This window comes from Calliphora vicina, chromosome 1 (assembly GCF_958450345.1).
Source record: "Calliphora vicina chromosome 1, idCalVici1.1, whole genome shotgun sequence".
Lineage (NCBI taxonomy): Eukaryota > Metazoa > Arthropoda > Insecta > Diptera > Calliphoridae > Calliphora > Calliphora vicina.
The window spans coordinates 164814600-164835766 of NC_088780.1; the positions used below are offsets into that span (position 1 = coordinate 164814600).

Genomic DNA, 21167 nt, shown 5'->3' on the forward strand with positions numbered 1-21167 from the left:
GGGAAAATTCGGTAGCCTTAAATGTACTAAACTAATACAGTTACCAAAAATCTTTATCCACTTAAAACATTAACAAAAGTTTGGTACTTTTTTAAAAGTCGAAAAACATCCGGCTAAACAGATTGGTATTTTTATACCCTTCGCCATGAGTGGCAAGGGTATATCGACGGCGCACAATGGTATGAGAATAAAAAAAGAGGGAAATAAATCTGTAACTTCTAAACGTTTACTCCGATTGGAATGAAATTTCACATACGCAAAAGGGAAGTATAGTCGAGTTTAAGTTTTCAATTTGGACCTCATGAGCCTACCAGGAGCTGGGCCAGAGGTCCCCAAAGTAGGATACCTCGGTTGTGGTCAATTTCTTAAAATGATCATATTTCTTCGTTTGTGTTCCGTCTTCAAAAAAATTAAATATGTAGAATCTTCTCGTCAAGCACTACATAAAACCTATCAATTATCTCTTATAGCTTAGGAGATATTCGTATTTGAAAATTAAATTTTCAACATTTTTACCCACCCTACTCCAGTTTTTTGATGACCGCGGTTCCAAATATTTTTCCGTTTTCTCAATTTTTCTTTTATAGGATTAACAGCAGATGTATATATCAAATAAAGAAAGAATTGTTTAAAAAGTCCAAAGTCATTTGATGCATTTGAATCTAAAAAAATTAAAAAAGGCGATTTTTCATAATTTTTTTGGAAAAAAGTTCTTTTATTCTTTATAAGTTATCTAAAAAATTTCTAAAAGGATGTATAATGAATTTGTACTTTTTGAAAAGCTAACTTTACATTAAATATTTTAAATGAAAAAAAAATTATGATTTTTGACGCCGAGGGGACCAGGTCCATTAAAAAAACGCCTATTTTTTATGTAAAATTCAACTTTAGGGCAAAAATTCTCAAATCGCGTAGTCGATATCAAAATATAGTAACCCATTTTAGATGGCCCAATATGTTGTTAATTATTTTGTAAAGGGTTCCGATAACCCCGCCCTGGTATGGATATTAAAGCCAAAAAACGAAAATACCCCATTTTTGGAATTTTTCAATACTATTTTGGGAATTGCGGGATTTCTGATTACAAATTTCAAAATTTGTTTTTATATTTCCATTTTCAATAAAAAAGTCTATATAAGTGTAAAATGTCGTTAAAAAATATTCATAAATAAAAATTTTATTTCAATTTGAAAAACTTGTATCTATGCAAAAACTCAATAAAAAGCATTTTTTGTCATATTTTCCAAAAAAGTATTCCATGAATTTTTAAATTGTCAAAAGTTATATACATTACTGAAAAGTAGACATCCTCTATCCATTGATATATAACATGTCTACCTTATGTTTTTTACGTGGCAAATTAATTAGGGAAAACTTAACAACTCGCAGAGAATATACCTAACATAGAAATTCATAAAAAAGCATGTTGCCTACATAACAACATTTTTATGAATGTAAATAACAGTGCTAGGTAAATTCTCTGCGAGTTCTTAAGTTTTCCCTAATTAATTTGCCACGTAAAAAACATGTTATAAATCAATGGATAGAGGATTTTGTCTACTTTTCAATAATGTATATAACTTTTGACAATTCAAAAATTCATGGAATACTTTTTTGAAAAATATGACAAAAAATGCTTTTTATTGAGTATTTGCATAGATAAAAATTTTTCAAATTGAAATAAAATTTCCGTGGCCCCCAAATAACTTATATATATGATTCATACATCAATTTATCGGGAATTCTTCCGGCTCGGTTGCTATTTAAAATCGACAAAATCGGTCCACAGATGGCTGAGATATAAGAAAAAACCGGGACAACATCGACTTTTGCCCTATTTTTTATCTATATGTGGATCCATTGCAACGATATATATAAGTCTATGGTAAGATGGACCTACAATGGGTCAAAATTATTTTTTCACCTGAATTTTTTTTCATAAAAAATTTTTTTTTGGTCTTAAATTCTTTTTCCAAAATTTTTTTTTTTTAAACTTAAAAAAAAAATTTTAAAAAAAATTTTAGAAACAATTGAACAAAAAACAATTTAAAAAAAAATATTTTTAAGTATAATTTGCCGAATTTGCTTACTTGTTTTAAAACATATTATTTTGAGCCAAAATGGAATACTTTGAAATTTCTAACTTATTCAAGAGGGAAAAGGCAAATCTATTACATTATTCAATTATTTCATAATTAAATCAAGTATTTATTTGCTCAAAAACATAATTTCTTGATATTTTCTATTGAATGTTGAGTTTTGAATTTGATTATTTTGACAATTGAATATACAATTTTCGTTATTGGTTGAATTTCAAATACAAAAATTATTGAATAAATAATTTTCGTAATTGAAAACACATTTTTGTTACTTTTTGTGTTTCAATTACGAAAATTATCTATTCAATAATTTTTGTATTTGAAATTCAACCAATAACGAAAATTGTATATTCAATTGTTAAAATAATCAAATTCAAAACTCAAAATTCAATAGAAAATATCAAGAAATTTAGTTTTTGAACAAATGAATACTTGATTTAATTATGAAATAATTGAAACCAGTTCAATATGGGATAAATGTTTGAATTGAAATATAATTTTTTCTGTGTACTTGGTTTATAAGCTTCTGAGTATAGCAAGAATCAATAATAGAGTCAAAAAGTTACCAAAAAAGGAGAACTAATGGTACTTATTCGTCCTTTAAATGGTATTTTTTTCTTTGAAATTTAAAACTTGACTTGAAGTCGGAAGAAAAAAATTGGTACATTTTCTTCTAATGGTACTTTTTATACCCTACCACCATGGTCTATCTGCCGGCTGTCCTTGTTAACATTGTGCGCAAAGAACAGGACGCAATTTGGAGATATTTCGATGTACAATACCGCTCTTGAGCCCTACATTTGTTACATTTCGTATGACAAATTTTTAATTTCAAATCAAACATTCAGTTCGTAATTTGTTTAATGTGAATCTTTTTAATGTCAACAGACGTTGCTTAAATTTTAGCATTTGATTTTTGGATTACGGAAAACAATTGAAATCCGAAAAGTATAATATAAGGACCACCCTAATATGCAAGTGGTTTGTTGCAGTGTTGTTGTAGCAGTAAGAGTAGTTTATATAAATGATTCTATTCTTTTTGTTGCATTTTGTTGCTGTAAAGATGGTGGGGCAGGCAACTAATTTAAATTAGGAGCTAAATAATAGAAATAAGCAAAAGAATAAAAAAAGGAAGAACAACTTCTATATGTACGAATTTGTAAAATTGTTTAGTTGCTGTATTTTTAATTTTTTTTTTATTTTGTTCTCACATTCTATTTAAAAACATTTTCTTACACTCATCGTACTCTAGATACGAATATATGTATGTGTATACGCTGCTTGCTGATTCTGTGAAATTTGTGTGCGAGAGTTTAGAGTGGATTTTTTACCAGTTGTTTTTAAACAAATTTTAATTATTAATAAGACTGTGGTTGGGAAATACTCGTAAACGTTGTATACGAGTTCAGCAAACATAATCTACCCTTCCGCTTTTACCGCTCGTAAATGTAACACTGTAAATTTGCAACATAATTTTCATGTGTTGAATTGGTGTAACCCCAAGTTTATTTCGGTTTTTTTTCCTTTTCGGCTAGATTTTTTTATTACGTCTCCTGGTTGCTTTTTTGCAACTTAATTTCATAAAATGTATAATAATATTTAGGATTTACTTTATTACAAACACAAACATGTATGCACAGGCACACATTCAGACACGGATATAATTTTAGGTACTTACAAGGATATGTGAAGACAGTGGAGATTAAAATGTGGATTTTGTTAATAAAACTTTAGTTATTTTGCAAGAGATTTTCTTGATCAAAAATTGGTTTTTATGAAAAGAGCTTTTCTTGAAAAAAAAAAATATTCTTGTCAAAAAAGTCTTCTAAGAATATATTTTCTTGTTAAAAGGATTTTTCGTATCAAAACATACATATTTTTGTGAAAAAAGCTGGTTATAATTTCTTATATATACCTGTTTCCAAAATGGTTTTGGTTACCATAATCGATTTTAAATTAATTTAAAAACGTTTGCAAGAAGCAGGATTCATCCAATAGCAGAGATATTGGGTACCATCCGAATTGCGATGAAAAATGTGAAGCCCAGCCATATTGACACCAAAATGGTCCTATCTGTTATGAGCTGCTGAAATCTGGCGAGGCCATCACCGAATCCAACTGATTCATTTGAAGCGAGCGTTGGCCGAAAAACCCCCACAGTAAGTGGCCAGACATGAAATCGTAATATATTATTATGACGACGCACAGAGGATTGAAATGTACCAAAAGTGGCGATTAATTCAAAAGCTGAACTTTATCTGTTTCAATCATGTTTGGTATTGGGTTAAAGTGCATTAAATAATACATCACAAACTGCTAAAATTACAGTTATGAGTAACTTACTTTATTGGCAGTGAGCGGTCAAAGTCAAATAATTTTTACAAATTTTTACGTGCTGTGGTTAAAATTGAAAATTGTGATATTTCGAGAGCTTATATTTTTTGTTAAATCTGTTAAAAGTAGAAATATTAATATGGAACCATCCACTTCATGTATTTGAGAACATAAATAAATAATTTTTGTTTAGATAAATGTTTTGAAAATATTTTTTAAGATTTTTTTTTAAAGTTCTCCATTATTGCGGTTTTTTCGATATATAGATTGAGTTTAAAAAAAATCAGGGCGAGATCGGGTAAATTCCATTAAATGTTCTTAAAATATGAACTTTCAGCTTCTATATACAGAAAAAAAATCGTGCGGGTTTATTGAGGTTTTTTACTTATTTAAGTTATAGTGAAAGAACTCCTCTTGCTAAAAAACATATTCTGATACAAAATAGGTTAAAACATTTTTTTCTTACATTTTTTTTAAAGTTGTGTTTTTATGTATAAGTTCATTACAAAAATTTATAATATTGTCTTTTGTGTCTTTTTTTTGAAAAAAATTTGTACATTTATAAAATTTTGTGAAAAACAAAAATTAGATTTTAAATTAAATTTATGCTAATGTAAATACATATAATAAATTTATGTTTAGAATTTTTTAATAGCATATTAAGTATGCTTTTATTTCCAATTTAATTCATTAATTTATCGCTTTCCATTCCAAAGTTACAGCATAAATTGTGAACTAAGGTCTTTTTTCAAAAAAAAAAATAATGCGGTTAAAATTTTTTTTTTTAATTTTTTTTATTTTAAATGCTGTGTTTTTATGTATTTTGGATTATTCAGTACTAAAAAATTATAATATTCTCTTTTGTGACTTTTTTAAAAAAATTTTTAAATTTATACAATTTTGTGTAAAATAAAAATTGGATTTTAAATTAATTTTATACTTATATAAATACATACAATAAATTTTTAGTAGCACATGAAGTATGCTTTAATTTCCAATTTTATTCATTAATTTATCGCTTTCCATTCCAAAGTTATAGCATAAATTGTGAAAAAAGGTCTTTTTCCAAAAAACAATAATGCGCTTAAAGGGTTAAAAAACCCTTTTTTAACCTATTTTTTTCTAAAATGCTATGTTTTTATGTGCTTATAATAACTCATCAATAAAAAAAATATAATATTTTAAAACTACGGCTTCTATGAATTAATCGCCACTCAGCCATGTTACAATATATGTTAAAAACTATTCAGAAAAAAGTGGTTGGGAAGTTTTACCATCCGACTGCTATTTGTTTTGATCGATGCAGAACGCTCTCTTTAATACGCTTCAGAACAGAGTATCCGAAATTGACTTGATTCGTTCATGGCCTCACAAGATTAGTAAAAATTTTGGCGCGAAATCCATATGACCAATAATTTTAATAAATTATATTGTATGAATGTTTAAAAACTGCCGCATTTTTAAGTCATACATCCAATATTTACAATATTATTTAAGAACTGTTATTGTTGTTGTAGCGGCGTAAACAATTTTACAATATTTAATCAGGGGGTTCTGCATAAAGATCAAGTCCAAGGAATTGTGATACTTCTACTGGATGGGTCGTAGTGAAGTAGGGTTGGTTGGATAGTTGAATATGTGGAGGGTGTCATGAGGGCATAAGTTGAGGACGGCACGGTATATGCGGGACCAGAAGGCATTAAGCCTGTTGCTCCATCCTGATCTTAGTTTTACCGGAACGACTCTTGTTTTACACTGTAGAATCTTTCTTGGCTTCTGCTATTGGTGGTGGGGGACCTCCAAGTACGAAATTCATACGGTATCCAGCTACCGCGATATTGATGGCGTCTCTAAGAATTTCGTTCGTTGTATGCTCTCCTCGTATTTTCTAAGGTCCTATCTAACATGCACGGGGGGAGACTCCAACTGTGTGATGTTCAAGTTTAGATGACTCCTCCGGTGACATCCAATAAGGAACTGTTGCCAACATGCCGTTATGTCCCCTGACCTCGTGAAGGTGGTGTTTGGAGATAATTTGGAGACAGCCTGTGACGGACCTTAAGGCTGCATTTTGACAGCTTTGAATATTTCTCCACTGAATATCAATTAACGAAGAGGATCACACTGGAGCAGCATAGTTAACCACTAAGCGGCCAATCGTCTTGTAGGTTTGTAGCAAGATTTCTTTGTTCATACTCCAAGTACTGCCGGCTAGTGCTTGAGTTTATGCTTGATTGCAGTGGAGTGTGCTGATGAGGGAAAAAAGTTATCAAAAGTTATACCCAAGATTGCTGCAGGTTATGTGCAGCGGGGGTAACGTAATTCTCGGACGACTCCCTTTCATGAGTAAGTCCGGAACAATTTCAAAGGTGACACCAGCCCAAAAAGTTGCACCTTAATTGAGTTGACACGTGGTGTAGTCGGTTCTGGAAAACCGTGCAGAACAATAGTCTGGGATTTTTTCAACACCGGCGTGAAGCAGTAAAATGCGCAGCAGCAATGCCGGAAGGTAACCGTTTTGGTTGGTATTTAACCTGTGCCATCGTAATTATTTTATTATACTCAATTGGGTTTACTCAATATTGCTCTACACTGTAGCTACTATATCAGCATCAACTTAAAATTCATGCATATGTATGACTTCTTCTATGAGTTTAATATATTGTGGCTGTAAAAATGTATTTGTATGTGCATAGATGTGTACGCGTACACACATATGCACATCCATATATCTAAATAAATGGGTTTGTGTGTAAATCTACTATTAATTATCCTTATAATAAAAATGTGGTTTTCAACTTAGCGCAAAGTTAATGTCCTTTCTATTACTCTCTACTTTTACCATACAAAGTCGTAATAAAATTTTAGGTTTATACGTTCAGTTTCTGTTTTCTTTTTTTTGGTTTTGGTCGGTTGCCATTTGCTGCTTGCCACTCGTTGTTGTTGCTGTTGTTGTATGCCTCTTCTAGCAACAAAACAAAAATTACAATTTTAGTGTTTATTTGCGTTCATTTTTGTTAGTGTTCCTTTGACCTATATGACCTTTATATGACTTACCTAGTTAAATGTGTGTGTGTATATGTATGAGTGTGCATTTTGTAGCTGGTGAATATTTGGCTACATGTTTTTGGTAAAACAATTTTTTTTTTTTATTTCACATTTTTATGCATCACGCGTTTAATTACGTGCTCCATATGATGATGTTTATTAGTTGCCATTTCTGTGTAGGTATGAATGACTCTTTTATGTTAAACTGTAGATAAACACATATTTCATATATGAACATACATACAGACACACACAAAATTTTACAGAAATTTAACATTTAACCAGTAAAAAATAACTTCCAAAGAAGCGAAAGATGAAAAGAGTTTACAATTTGCAAATAGAGAGAAAAAAATTACTCCGATCACTCTAAAGTGCATGTAGTATTTGGTCGAATGGCATTTAGTCTAAAGTAACTCTGTTGGAAATTTGAACATTATGTGTCGTAGTTCCTAAGATTCTATTAAACGCTTTCCAGTGGATGCCTTTCAGAAGAACTCTTCCCAAACAAAAGCTCTTGGAGTTCCATAAGTAATTAGTTCATTGTCATATTCAAAACATAACAGTATATAGAAGATTCCCTTCCCAGCGTAAACTTCACTTAAAATTTTAAATGTGCAGAATAATGCATTAAGAACTTCATTATTTTGTAGCCATCGTTATCAAGTCAAATATAATTATAAACATGACGTCCGAGTTCAACACACGGATGGGGCAGCATAATTTAATTAATTATTTTAAATAAATGTAAATTATGCTGATTTTTATTTGTGTATGGAAACCAGTTGCTTTTAAAACAATAACACGAAAAAAATATTCGGACAGCATTACGTGATAAAAGACCACAAAAAAAGTTTTGACCAAAGTCATGCACTTTTTTTATGGATCCCCAAAGATTTGGGGGCTCTGTGTAATTTTTGCAAACAAGTGATCATTATCTCAGGCTCATATCTTGCAAACAGTTCGGAATTTTCGTTTACTCTCTGAGGCAAAGTTGTAGCTCCTGATAATGAACAAAAATTGTGAACATATAAAATTAAAAAAACTTTATCTTCAAGATCAAAATCGCAAAAAACTTTAAATAATCGTTTTTTACCTTTTTCCCTTGTTCAGGTCCATAGGTAGCAAACCGTTCAAAATTCAAGGAAACAATCCACAGCAAAAATGTACATAAGATCTCAATAAACAACTTTCTTCTTCGTTTATGTAGTTCAATACAAGTTAACAAGATTTATTTCTAAATTTATTTCGAATTTTTTAAAGTTTTTTAGCGATTTTGATCTTGAAGATGAATTTATTTTGATTTTATATGTTCACAATTTTTGTTCTTTATGACAAGTGCTAACTGTTTGCAAGATATGAGCCTGAGAAAATGATCACCTTTTTTGCAAAAATTACACCGATCCCATAAAAAAGGTGCATGACTTGGGGCAAAACTGTGAGACACGGGTCTTTTTTTGGTCTTTTATTACGTAATGGTGTCCGTATATGGTTATTAAGGTGGACCTTATTTTTTTATTTTCGATTTTTAGGATAGAAAAAAATCTGAAAAAATTTGAGCTCGATCGGTTAAAAATTGGCATGCCGCACGAGGGTTAAAGATCGTGAGAACATTTACAAGGGGAAAAAATGCTATTTTTTCAGTTTTTGTAAAACCTTGCCATTAAGTAATTACTTTTGCAATTTAATATAAAAGAATCGAAATGTGCACGTAATTGTCATTGTAATCTATATATATAAAAATGAAATGGTCCATGTATGTAATGTCATCCCGTGAGAACGGTTTTAGCGATTTGGCTGATTTTTTTTATTCGATTCGAAATTTTCAGGAGATGGTTTGTAAATAAAAAAAACTCAAAAATTCCGGGTAAAACTCGGAAATTCTTTTTTTTTTGTGAGTCCAGTCACCTGTAATAAAAAAGTTCCCTAAAGTATGCAGTACAAATTTAGATATTTTATTTGCAAATAAATAAGAACAGGCTGGATTAACATTAGTAAATGCTACCGGGCGAAGCCGGGGCGATCAACTAGTGAGATATAAAATACAAAAATTGGTTAAAAACTTTAAAAGCGATTTTCGGGAAAAATTATTTTAGTGAATCATATCATATTTTTCTCAAATTTCATTAAAATCGGCACAAAAATATATAATATTTCGCTATCATTCATTTAGAAGTTCCAAATATTGCAATATTTTACCTTTGACCTCCAAGATTTAAGGGTAAAGTTATCCGGTTTTAGTAAAACTTTCAGAGTATATTTAGAATTATCTGGCCTATAATATTCGGTATAGGTTTTACTTAAAATTCATAACAGTATGGAAATTGGTATCATTCGCCAAAATATGGACAAAAAAATAGTTTTTCGTGAAAATCGCAAAGTTTAAATCGTAGGTACGGAAAAACTGTAGGAGGTATTGTCGTACTTTTTTCATATTTTTATTTACTATTATATTCTCAATAAATTCCAGTGTGATCATCAAACAATTCTGAAATTTGTATAACAAAATATTTAAAAATTTTAAAATGGAATTAATGCTGTTAAAAAAATTTATTTTGTTTGTTCATACCTAGGTTAACGTTATCCTACGAAGACAAAAACTCATATACAAGTAACTATGGATATATCTATATACATTAGAGTGCTCCAAGATTGTATGGACGAAAAAAACTTTCTAGGTACAGGCCGTCCCCCCCTCTAGAATTGTTCTATGTATTGTAGAAACACATTGTGTAAAATATTAGGATGATAGGATAACGTTAACTGGTGGCGCAACGACGCTGAAGTTTTGAGGTGCATTTACAATGGGAAAATATGCAATTTTTTCAGTTTTTGTAAAAATTTTGCCATTAAATAATGACTTTTACAATTTAATTTAAAAGAATCGAAATGTGTACGTAATTGTCGTTATAATAAGATATAAAAGACAAAAATTGGTGAAAAAATGTTAAAGTTATTAAAAAATCGCCAGGCCATTAACGTGTCTCAGGCCACTAGAACAAGAAATTTATGAACAAAATTAACATATTTTGAGAAATATTAAAATAAAAGCTTATTTTTACTTAAAATATATCCATATTTACTTGTATATGAGTTTTTGTCCTCGTAGGATACCGTTAACCTATTCGCAGGTATGACCAAAAAAATTAAATTTTTTTAACGGCAGTTTCAAAACTCCAATTTAAAATTTTTAAAAATTTTGTTAAACAAATTTCAGAATTTTTTGATCATCACATGGGGATTTATTGACAACATAATAGGGAATAAAAATGTGGAAAAAGTATGTCAATACCTCCTATAGTTTTTCCGTACCTGCGATATAAATTTTGCGATTTTCGAGAAAAACAAATTTTTTGGCCATATTTTGGGGAATGACCAAAATTTCCTTACTGTAATGATTTTTAAGTAAAAGCTATTCAGAATAATATAGTCCAGGTAATTTTAAATATAGTCTGAAAGTTTTACTAAAATCGGAAAACTTTAACCCTTAAATCGTGAAGGTCAAAGGTCAATTTTTTCAATATTTGGAATTTCTCATGGAAAGATAGCGAAATATTATATATTTTTGGGCCGATTTTGATAAAACTTAAGAAAAATATAAAATGAAGTCTAGTATTCACAATAACAGTACAAAAATGGAAATTAACCCTTAATAGTTCTTGCGGTCAAAATGAATGTGTTTTTCGTGATTTTAAAAGTTGAGGGTCATTTGGACCCCAAGTGCTATTAAGGGTTAATTCCCATTTTTGTACTGTTATTGTGAATACTAGACTTCACTTTATATTTTTCTTAAGTTTCATCAAAATCGCCAAAAAAATATATAATATTTCGCTATCTTTCCATGAGAAATTCCAAATATTGAAAAATTTGACCTTTGACCTTCACGATTTAAGGGTTAAAGTTTTCCGATTTTAGTAAAACTTTCAGACTATATTTAGAATTACCTGGACTATATTATTCTGAATAGCTTTTACTTAAAAATCATTACAGTAAGGAAATTCTGGTCATTCCCCAAAATATGGCCAAAAAATTTGTTTTTCTCGAAAATCGCATAATTTATATCGCAGGTACGGAAAAACTATAGGAGGTATTGACATACTTTTTTCACATTTTTATTCCCTATTATGTTGTTAATAAATCCCCATGTGATGATCAAAAAATTCTGAAATTTGTTTAACAAAATTTTTAAAAATTTGAAATTGGAGTTTTGAAACTGCCGTTAAAAAAATTTAATTTTTTTGGTCATACCTGCGAATAGGTTAACGGTATCCTACGAGGACAAAAACTCATATACAAGTAAATATAGATATATTTTAAGTAAAAATAAGCTTTTATTTTAATATTTCTCAAAATATGTTAATTTTGTTCATAAATTTCTTGTTCTAGTGGCCTGAGACACGTTAATGGCCTGGCGATTTTTTAATAACTTTAACATTTTTTCACCAATTTTTGTCTTTTATATCTTATTATAACGACAATTACGTACACATTTCGATTCTTTTAAATTAAATTGTAAAAGTCATTATTTAATGGCAAAATTTTTACAAAAACTGAAAAAATTGCATATTTTCCCCTTGTAAATGCACCTCAAAACTTCAGCGTCGTTGCGCCACCAGTTAACGTTATACTATCATCCTAATATTTTACACAATGTGTTTCTACAATACATAGAACAATTCTAGAGGGGGGGACGGTCAAAATTCGCAATTTTATTTTTTTGGAGCACTCTAATATACATCCATATGTATGTAATGGCATCACGTGAGAACGGCTGGAGCGTTTTTGATGATTTTTTTATTTCAGGAGATGGTTTGTAAAAAACAAAAAATTCAAAAATTCGGGTAAAACTCGGAATTTTTTTTTTGAGTCCATTCAACTGTAATAAGGTATGCGTACAAATTTAGATATTTTATTTGCAAATAAATTTGCAGGCTGGTGTATGGGTTGGAGAAACTTGAAGAACTAACATTAGTAAATAGCTACCGGGCGAAGCCGGACCGGTTAACTAGTTTTAAATAAAAATTAGCTTATATTTTAACATATCTCAAAATATGTTTATTTTGTTACCACATTTCTTGTTCTAGTGGCCTGGGGTATTTTTGATAACTTTAACATTTATTAACCAATTTGTGTATTTTATATCTCATTAAAAACAATAGCATTTCTCACGGCCTTTAATTGGCGGCACGCCAATTTTTAACAGATCGAGCTCAAACTTTTGTAAATTTTTTTTATCCTAAGCTCACACAAAACTGCGCTTCCTTTTTGAAACAGATGAGTTTTAAATTTTTCCATACATTGAAGGTCCACCTTAATATATACCCTTCAAAATTAAATATAATTTTCAAATAAATTGCACGAAAAAGCTATTTTGTGGGAAAATTTTTTATCAAAATTAGTTTGGCGGACTCTTAGCTATATTATTGTCATATAAAGTTAAGCGGTATTACCAAGTCTAAATTATCTGTTGCCCAAAAACTGATGACACCATTTTTTGAGGGCCCACTGATTTTCAGAATCTTTGGAGGTCCATAAAAAAAATTGGTCATGAAAATGGATAAACTGAGTATAAAGTTTTACTACCCTTTGGTAGTAGAGTCCAACCTATACTATCATGATCGTGTGTTTTTTTTCCACTGTATAATGAACATAGTATGTTGCACTTAGATTATATTTACCACAACCATGTTTTTTCTCTGCGTGTAGTTCTGTGTGGATTCTCTTATCTCTAGATATCTAGTCCTCTTGTTTTGGACTCTAAAATAGAAATGTTTGACTTACTTTTTTATTACAATAGCAAACCTTTTAGCAAATGCAACATAGGGATTTACCTGTAGTAGCATCACAAAACATTCATCTTTTCCATCTATCACACTGTAATTTGCTAAGTTTAGCGTTTTAAAACTATTTTAACTGCAAAACCAAAAACATCATTTAAAACTCACCGACCAACTTCATTTCATATGCAACAATTTACTGCTCATCATGCTGACTCAATGGCCAATTCTGGGAATTTTTCAGCGCTTTTAACATGGCTTCTTATATCTATAGCAGTTTATATATAGAAAGAAAAACTCTTTAACGAGAACAATTTTATTCTTGTGAAAATACTCAACACACATTAAAAATTGTAAAGAGTTGTTTGAAAAAGGTATTTTTCTATCTCCAGATGACGTTGAAAATGTTACTGTTTTCAGTGATAGACAGAGTTAGTGAGTGGGTGGGTGGTTGGATCCTGTTAATGTTGTACATACATCCGTATGTATGTTCGCTGTCACTATCTTTGTCTGCTTTAACTGTGTATGGGTGTGTTGTTGTGTGATTGTTGTTGTCGTCGTCGTTGATGATGTTGATGATGGAAATGTTGACAAACTATTTCCATTTACAATTAGTTCAATATGTATTTGTTGTAGTTTTGCTGTTATCGTTGTTGTTGTTGTTGCTGATGATGCTGGTAGTTTTGTTGGGTTGGTTGGCTGGTTGATTCGTTGGTGTGAATATTGTATTGTTGCTGATTGCTGTTGTTGTTGTTATTGCTGATGGTAGTGGTGATGTTGATGTTACTGTTGCTGTTAACAGTTTGTCGTTCATTTCTATCATTTACCACATTTGCCAGTTTGAAAAGTTGCTGTGACAGCTGTTGCTCTCTTCCGATTTAGCCGTTTTTGTTGCTATTGTTAGTGTAATTGCTAATGCTGTTTGTTGTATGTATTTGTTGTCGTTAGCATTTTTTTATTCCTGCTTGATTGACTGTTAAAAGCTGCGTGTAGACTAAATTTGTTCGCTGCTGTTGATCTTGACGATTTTGTGGTTGATTTACACCATTTGTTTGGAAATGTTGCTGTTGCTATATTGTTGCCAATGTTTTCATATTGATTTCTGTTGTTATTGCTGTTATAAACTTGATGATTTTATTGTATTAAAATTCTTGTTAAAGTTTTTCTTCTACTGCCTGCTAGAAAAGACTGTTGATACATTTATACGTTGCTGTTTTCTATACCAATCGAATATTTATGTTGTTGATACAACATTTGAATTTTCCTTTTCTTCATCATTTTATCGTTTTCCTTTTAAGTTTGTAAGTGTTTGTATGTGTTGCTGTAATATCTCTTGTATCTTGTAGTTGATTTATGGGTCTTTGTTGAACTTGTTGGCTTGTGTTTGTCTTGTTGTTTGTGTGTGTGGCTTTCATGGAAATTTCCAACACATGATTACTCAGCCAGTGTATTATCGATGATATATGGCTGACTGTTTCAAATTAACTGGCCCTCCTTGTTCTTGTGCCCAAGCTGAACAAAACTGACTTTACATAATCAAAAGTGTATGTATTTATTTTTTTCATTTCGTTTTATTTATATCTTTTTAAACAGTTTGTCTAACATATTATCGTATATTTTTTATGCAGCAGATAATTATTATGGACATCATAAAGGAAACTTTTAATTTGATTCTATAAATTCTTAAAATTTATTATGAAATGTAGCGCAATGGCTATTTGTTTTGGGAAGGGCCCTAAAATGGGAAAAATTTAAAGCATTTACATTATAAATAATTCCTTAAATGCTGAATTCGTATGATATATCCCAAAATTTAGGAACCCCTCGGTTCTATTTGATATGCGGAAAGTTGACGTAATACCAAATGTAAAGGTGGTATCAAATGTTTAGATTTAGAAAAAGTAAATTCCTAAAAAAAAATTAACCCAATTTTCGCATTTTTTTTGGAATTTTGCCTATAAAATCCACTTTTTGTGCGGGACTGTTAAAAGTATAATAAAAATGATTTGAAATACATCGTACTATCTAAAACTGTTGCCTATTTCAGAATCCCAGCTTTGGGATTTTAGAATAATTATCCTAAATTAAAAATTTTAATAAAAAAATACGTAAGGGTTCCTATCATATTTTAGACGTTTTCTAATTTACAGATATCCTTGTTGAGACACCTTTTAAAAGACTACAAAAGGATTATAAGTTCCCCAAGAAAAATTTTTTCTTTCGGCCAAAAAATAAAATAATTCAATATTATTCCCGTTTTCAAATTCAAAATAATTTATTTTGGAAATTTCGATATGAAATTTTAATGAAATCGGTCATAGATTGTGCCCGATATTATAAAAAAAACATGGTTTGGTGTAATTTTAAAATAGTATAGACATTATCAAGGATATCAAGAGTATATCAAGAATATATTAAAATCTTTGATATTAGACAAACTATAAAAAAATGCCCCTTTAAATCAATGGCATTATATTTTTTTCCATTTTTTATTCCTAAAACGGGGAAAATGTGTTCCAATAACTGAGTTATTTTATAAACGTGACCACTGCGGCTTTATTTACCGTGTGATAGGAAACAACTGTTTATGTATTTAAGTAACTTATAGGGCTATACAAATATGGAGCTTTTTCGAGGATCGGTGTTTTGTATTTTTAAAATTTTTTACTCAACCCTATTTTTTTTTTTTAATTGGCCTAATTTGGATATGGCTTGGAAGGTTCTCATAAATGAGTCATGAATTAAGTTCTCTTTCTGAATCTTATAAAAGTTATATATGTATATTCCGGAAGAAAATATTTTTCTACATTTAATACGGACTTTATTGGGATGCGTGTAACTGTTTAAATGCTTTTTTTTTAAATATTTGCTCAGAATTTTAAATATTTGTAAAAATAATAAACATAACACAGGTAAGCGTATTTTTTTGTAGAACACCAAGGGCTTCATAAATGAATTTTTGGTGATTTTTTTTTTAAACATATGAGACCTGAGGTGACCACCTACTGTCCCCTATTCCGTCTACGAAGCTAAATAAAAAGACACGTTTCGTTACGATATCTGTAATAGTTCCCGAGATACCGAATTATTTAAAAAGGAGAAATGTAAATTAAAACAAGTAAAGGAGCTATGTTCGACTGAGCCGAATCTTATGTATCCTTCACCGAATTATACAGTAAAATACATTTTTTTAATATTTTTAGGTATAAAATTTGCTTAATATCTTTGGATAGATTGTAAATAAAAAGTACTGAATAATAAAAAAATAAAAAATATTTTTATGTAAACAAAATTTAAAAAAAAAATTTAAAATATTTTTTGAATTTATTTGTGAAAAATGTATGGCAAAAACATTTATTGGTGAAAAAAAAATTTGGATTAAAAATTATTTTTCCCGATTTTGACCCATACGTAAAACTTACTATGGTCTTATATACGTCGTTGCACATGCCTTGAAATATCTATCATTAGATATCCATACTGTCCATATTAATGACTTAGTAGTCCAGATATAGATTAAAAATAGCGCAGACATCGATGTTGTCTATATACCTCAGTTATATGTTGTCCGATTTTCTCGATTTTAAATATTAACAGAACCGGGTCTATAGCGGATATATTGATGTATGAATCATGTATGTAAGTTATTTGGTTGAAAGTTGATTTCAACATACAGACGGACAGATTGACATGGCTACATCGACTCCGCTATCCATAAAGATCCATAATATATATACTTTGTGGGGTCGCAAATGAAAATTATAAACGGAATGACAAACTTATATATACCCTTGCCACTCATACTGAAGGGTAGAAAAAAGAGCAACAAATTCCAAGTTTACCTTCTTTAAAAACTTAAAGTCCTTTTACTGAAGATGAAATATTACAATATGAATTTGTAGTTTCAAACGTGTATATGGACTTTATCATGTGTTAAAATTGTTTTCGACTTTTGTTGTGTGTTATAATATTTACTTAATTTATAAGAATTTTATTTTTGTATGAATAATTTTCACTTTTTCCAAGCTACAGCTAAATAGAATATCACAAAAGAGTAGCATACTTTAAGGCTGGATATAAACAACCGACGCACTGCGGCTCATATCTTAATTTCATCGGTCAAAAGTCCAACTTTTTGTTAACTCCGATTTCAAAATTTTTAATGCCATTCAATAGTAAACACTTGTGATTTTTGAAAATTTGATCAGAATTAAATTATCATTACTCGCAAACAATTATCGATAATTAGATGATTTTTTTTTATTGGTATGATAATAGTCTTTAAGAACTGGTATGATTTGTCACTGTACCGTTTACATCTGCTGTTTTATTGAATTTTTTCACAGGTACTTAATTTAGTAAAGTTTTAATTTCAGTGGAATGAAAGTGCTTATGGTCAAAAGGGGTTAAACAAATTTTACTACCAGGAGAAAGGCCAAAGTGTCCTCTGTAAGCCCATGTATACTTATTGACCTGTTTTGACCTGTTTGTAGTACACTTTTTTTTATTTGAATGAAATTACTCCCAATTTTTTTTTTTTTTTTATTTTACCTGTTCATATGAATGGCGCAAAGTACAAGTTGCAATTTTGAAGATATTCCGATAAAATTTGGTACATACATATTTTTGGTCCGGGAACGAAGCCTATTGAAAGTGACTGAAATCGGTCAATTATTTCACCTAGCACCCATACAAATGTTCTCCCGAAATTATACTTTATCGATCGTAAATGGTTAATTTATATAGGTATCTACACAAATTTTGCTCTAAATAAGTTTTATATAAACTGTATTAATGTCACCTAATTTTATGATGATCGGTACATAATTAGTCATAGCTTCCATATAAGACCCACTTCCAAAAATCACTTTAACCAGCATAAATCTCTTAAGAATGTTTGGTATAAACACAAAATTCAACACAAATAACTTCCATATAGACATAAATCACACGACCTAATTTCATGGCGATCGGTCCATAATTAGTCATAGCTCTTCCGAAAATCATTCACGAAAATAAATTATAGTGTAGGGTATTATATGGTCGAGCTTGACCGAACATACTTCCTTACTTGTTTTTATCTGCTTACAACTTTTTTATAAGTAAAGCTGATACAAAAAATAAAAAAATTCGCTTTTTCATACTAAATGCTATAAAAAATTAAAAGTTCAACTTTAACCTTAAATTGCTCAACAACTGCTGAACTGATTTTAATGGAATTAAAACTGGAGAAAAATTCAAGAAGTTATCTGTCCATCAAAAAAAATTTCTAAAATATCGCTATCGGTGCAAAAGTTACAGAGTTTTGGCCGATGAAAAACGATAATGAGCAACTGTGCGACGTTTTTTAGCATTTCCTCTCTTTGCATTTAGCATTTCCACCATTCGAAATATCAATTTTAATAATGGATATGCATATCTTAAGGTAGGGATACACATTGTAAATATTTGACGAAAAAGACGTAACCACTAAATAAAACATATTTGAATTCTTTTATTTTTTTCAAAAACGTATGTATCTTATTTAGGATAATCCAAATTAAATATTTAGTTTTATTTTATTTGATGCTGTTTCATCTTACAAAACACTGGTAAGAGTAAAGAACATCAAACTAATTTTTCATGAAAAAAGTGGTTACGCTTTTTTGAGTAAATATTTTCCGTGTGTGACCGACCCTACCTTAAGATAATATATATATTCTAAACAAAGTTGTTTTTTAATAATGACCTAGTGGAAATGACCACACTCATAAACATAAATCTATTAATTATTGCAAATTATTAACTTAATTCTTTTGATGACAAATGCAAAATTAAAGTTAATTCGTAGCAGTTGCAAACCGGATTTTATAACGACCGGAGATTTTGATAAAATTTTGCTAATCTTTTCTGAATATAAATATTTTATTTATTACTTATTTTAAAACTAAGAGATTGAATTAAACAACGTCTTTAAATTCTTTTTATTGAACAGGTGAGCAAAATTCTCACGATTACTCATACAAAAAGTTAAAAAAAGTAAGACTTTATACAATATCTGCTAGCTAATTTACATAAAAGCACTTCTTAGAATGGGAAACCAGAGAATGGAAAGAAATTAACCACCCAAAGTTTTTAAAGTTTGAGCATTTAGCAGAGGAGTGCCATCACAACACTGCGAACAAGGAAACTCATTTGTTACACAACACATTTGACATACAAGGGGAGGAGGGGGCGTGGTGGGACCATCATTGAAGTCGTTGCTATTGATTAAGAACAAATAAAACAAAAATTAAATAGAATTTTTTTTCGATTCGTGTTTGACAAGAAAAACTTACATTATTTCTAGAGGTAAAAGAGGTTTAAAGGGATTTACAGTTGTTAATGGAAGCAATGATGAGGGAGTTGTTAATGTTGGAAGTCCTTGTAAAGGTTTAGGTTTAGGTGTTGATGTTGCTATTGGTAGTGAGATTGCTAGTGTCATTGGTAGTTCTTGCTGTTGTATGTTTGTTGCTGCTGCTAATGCCGCTGTTGATTGTGAAAATGTTGACAAACTATTTCCATTTACAATTAGTTCAATATTGTTGTAATTTTGTTGATGCTGGCTTTGGCTCTGACTGGGTTGATAGTATTGTAATTGATATTGTTGTGGTTGCTGTTCTTGCAGCTGGTATTGTACTGCCGTTTGTTGTTGCTGTTGTTCCGGCTGCTGTTGGTAGGGATAATATTGAATGGTAAATGTTGAGTGCTGCTGTTGATTGCCATTGTTATTGCTATTATTGTTGTTCACAGCAGGAGTCTGTCGTTTATTTCTATGATTCACCACATTTAACAATTTAAAATGATGCGGCGACAGCTGTTGCTTCACTTTAGCTTGATTGACTGTTAGATGTTGCTGATTTTGATGATTATGTGGTTGATTTACACCATTTTGTATTATTGGTTTTGCCCCTGCATCTTGTTGCCGATCCTGTGGTGCCTGTTCCTCTTGTACTCCCTCTATTGGTTTAATTTCATGTTGTTTGCTTAAAGTTGTTGACTGTGCAGCATCAACTTTCTTGGAATTATTTTTCATACACCAACGATTGTGGGTTGGAGAGCTTTCTTTGCCACCACTAAGTACGTCTTCACTGTGTGCTTCCATTTGTGGCATGTCTTCAACATCATGTTGAGGCTGTTGCTGTTGTTTTATTCCAGATTTTCTTTGTGCAACGGATGTGAATGAGTTTATGTTGGATTCTGTTACGTGTCTAAAATAAGGTTGGCTTTTGAAATGCACTGCTCTATGTCTATTAGCAATACGTTTGGTAGCGTATTCTACATCTTCCGGTGAAATTTGCAAATCACTTTGCACAGTTTGTAGGCAAAAAACGATATAAACAAATATTGTTAAATAATAAAAGTGGCTAAGAGCTAGCATTTCTCTACAAAACAATATTTATTTCAATACAATATTCGTTTAAAACTAAAACTTCCAACCTTCTGTGCTGAGTTGTTGTTATCAACTAATTAAACTAGTGAAATAATTTTGACAAAAATAAACAAATTCTTATTAAAAAAGAGATACTAGCAACACCAACAATATTCAAGGAATTAAAACAAGATTTTTAGATAATTTGATCGAATAAAACAAACAAAATTTCAATACAGTATACGCAAAATGTTTTGTATCTAAAATATTTCAATATTCTTAAGTATGAAAAAGAATTTTTTTTTTGCAGTAAAAGAAAAACACAACAACCATGTCTGGAAAATTAAAATATTTTTCGGTATCAAAATATTATTCAAATAGTACCTTTTTCAACCTCAGAGTACTAAAATTTTAAATTTTAATTTATTATACCCTTCACTATGAGTGGCATGGGTATATAAGTTTGCCGCAGAACAAAAGGTACTTTTTTGCTCTTTTAAAATTTTTGGGAAATTGAGTTGT

General features: G+C 30.1%; 1 protein-coding gene across 1 annotated transcript; it reads right to left on the bottom strand.

Moving 5' to 3' along the window:
* Window positions 1-19341: 19341 nt before the first annotated feature.
* On the bottom strand, window positions 19342-20654 carry LOC135953999 (putative cyclin-dependent serine/threonine-protein kinase DDB_G0272797/DDB_G0274007). The gene is made up of 2 exons (XM_065504048.1): window positions 19573-20654; window positions 19342-19497 (listed from the first exon to the last, which is right to left on the bottom strand). Exons 1-2 carry the CDS (start codon window positions 20652-20654, stop codon window positions 19353-19355), a joined length of 1227 nt encoding a protein of 408 aa, XP_065360120.1. The 3' UTR covers window positions 19342-19352.
* Window positions 20655-21167: the final 513 nt, after the last annotated feature.

What these genes read in the sequence shown, in the direction of transcription:
- LOC135953999 (XM_065504048.1), bottom strand. Translation starts at nt 20,654, where the DNA reads ATGCTAGCTCTTAGCCACTTTTATTATTTAACAATATTTGTTTATATC. An exon ending in CTTTTACCTCTAGAAATAAT is followed by an intron (nt 19,498 to 19,572) that starts GTAAGTTTTTCT and finishes CTTAATCAATAG; the next exon opens with CAACGACTTCAATGATGGTC.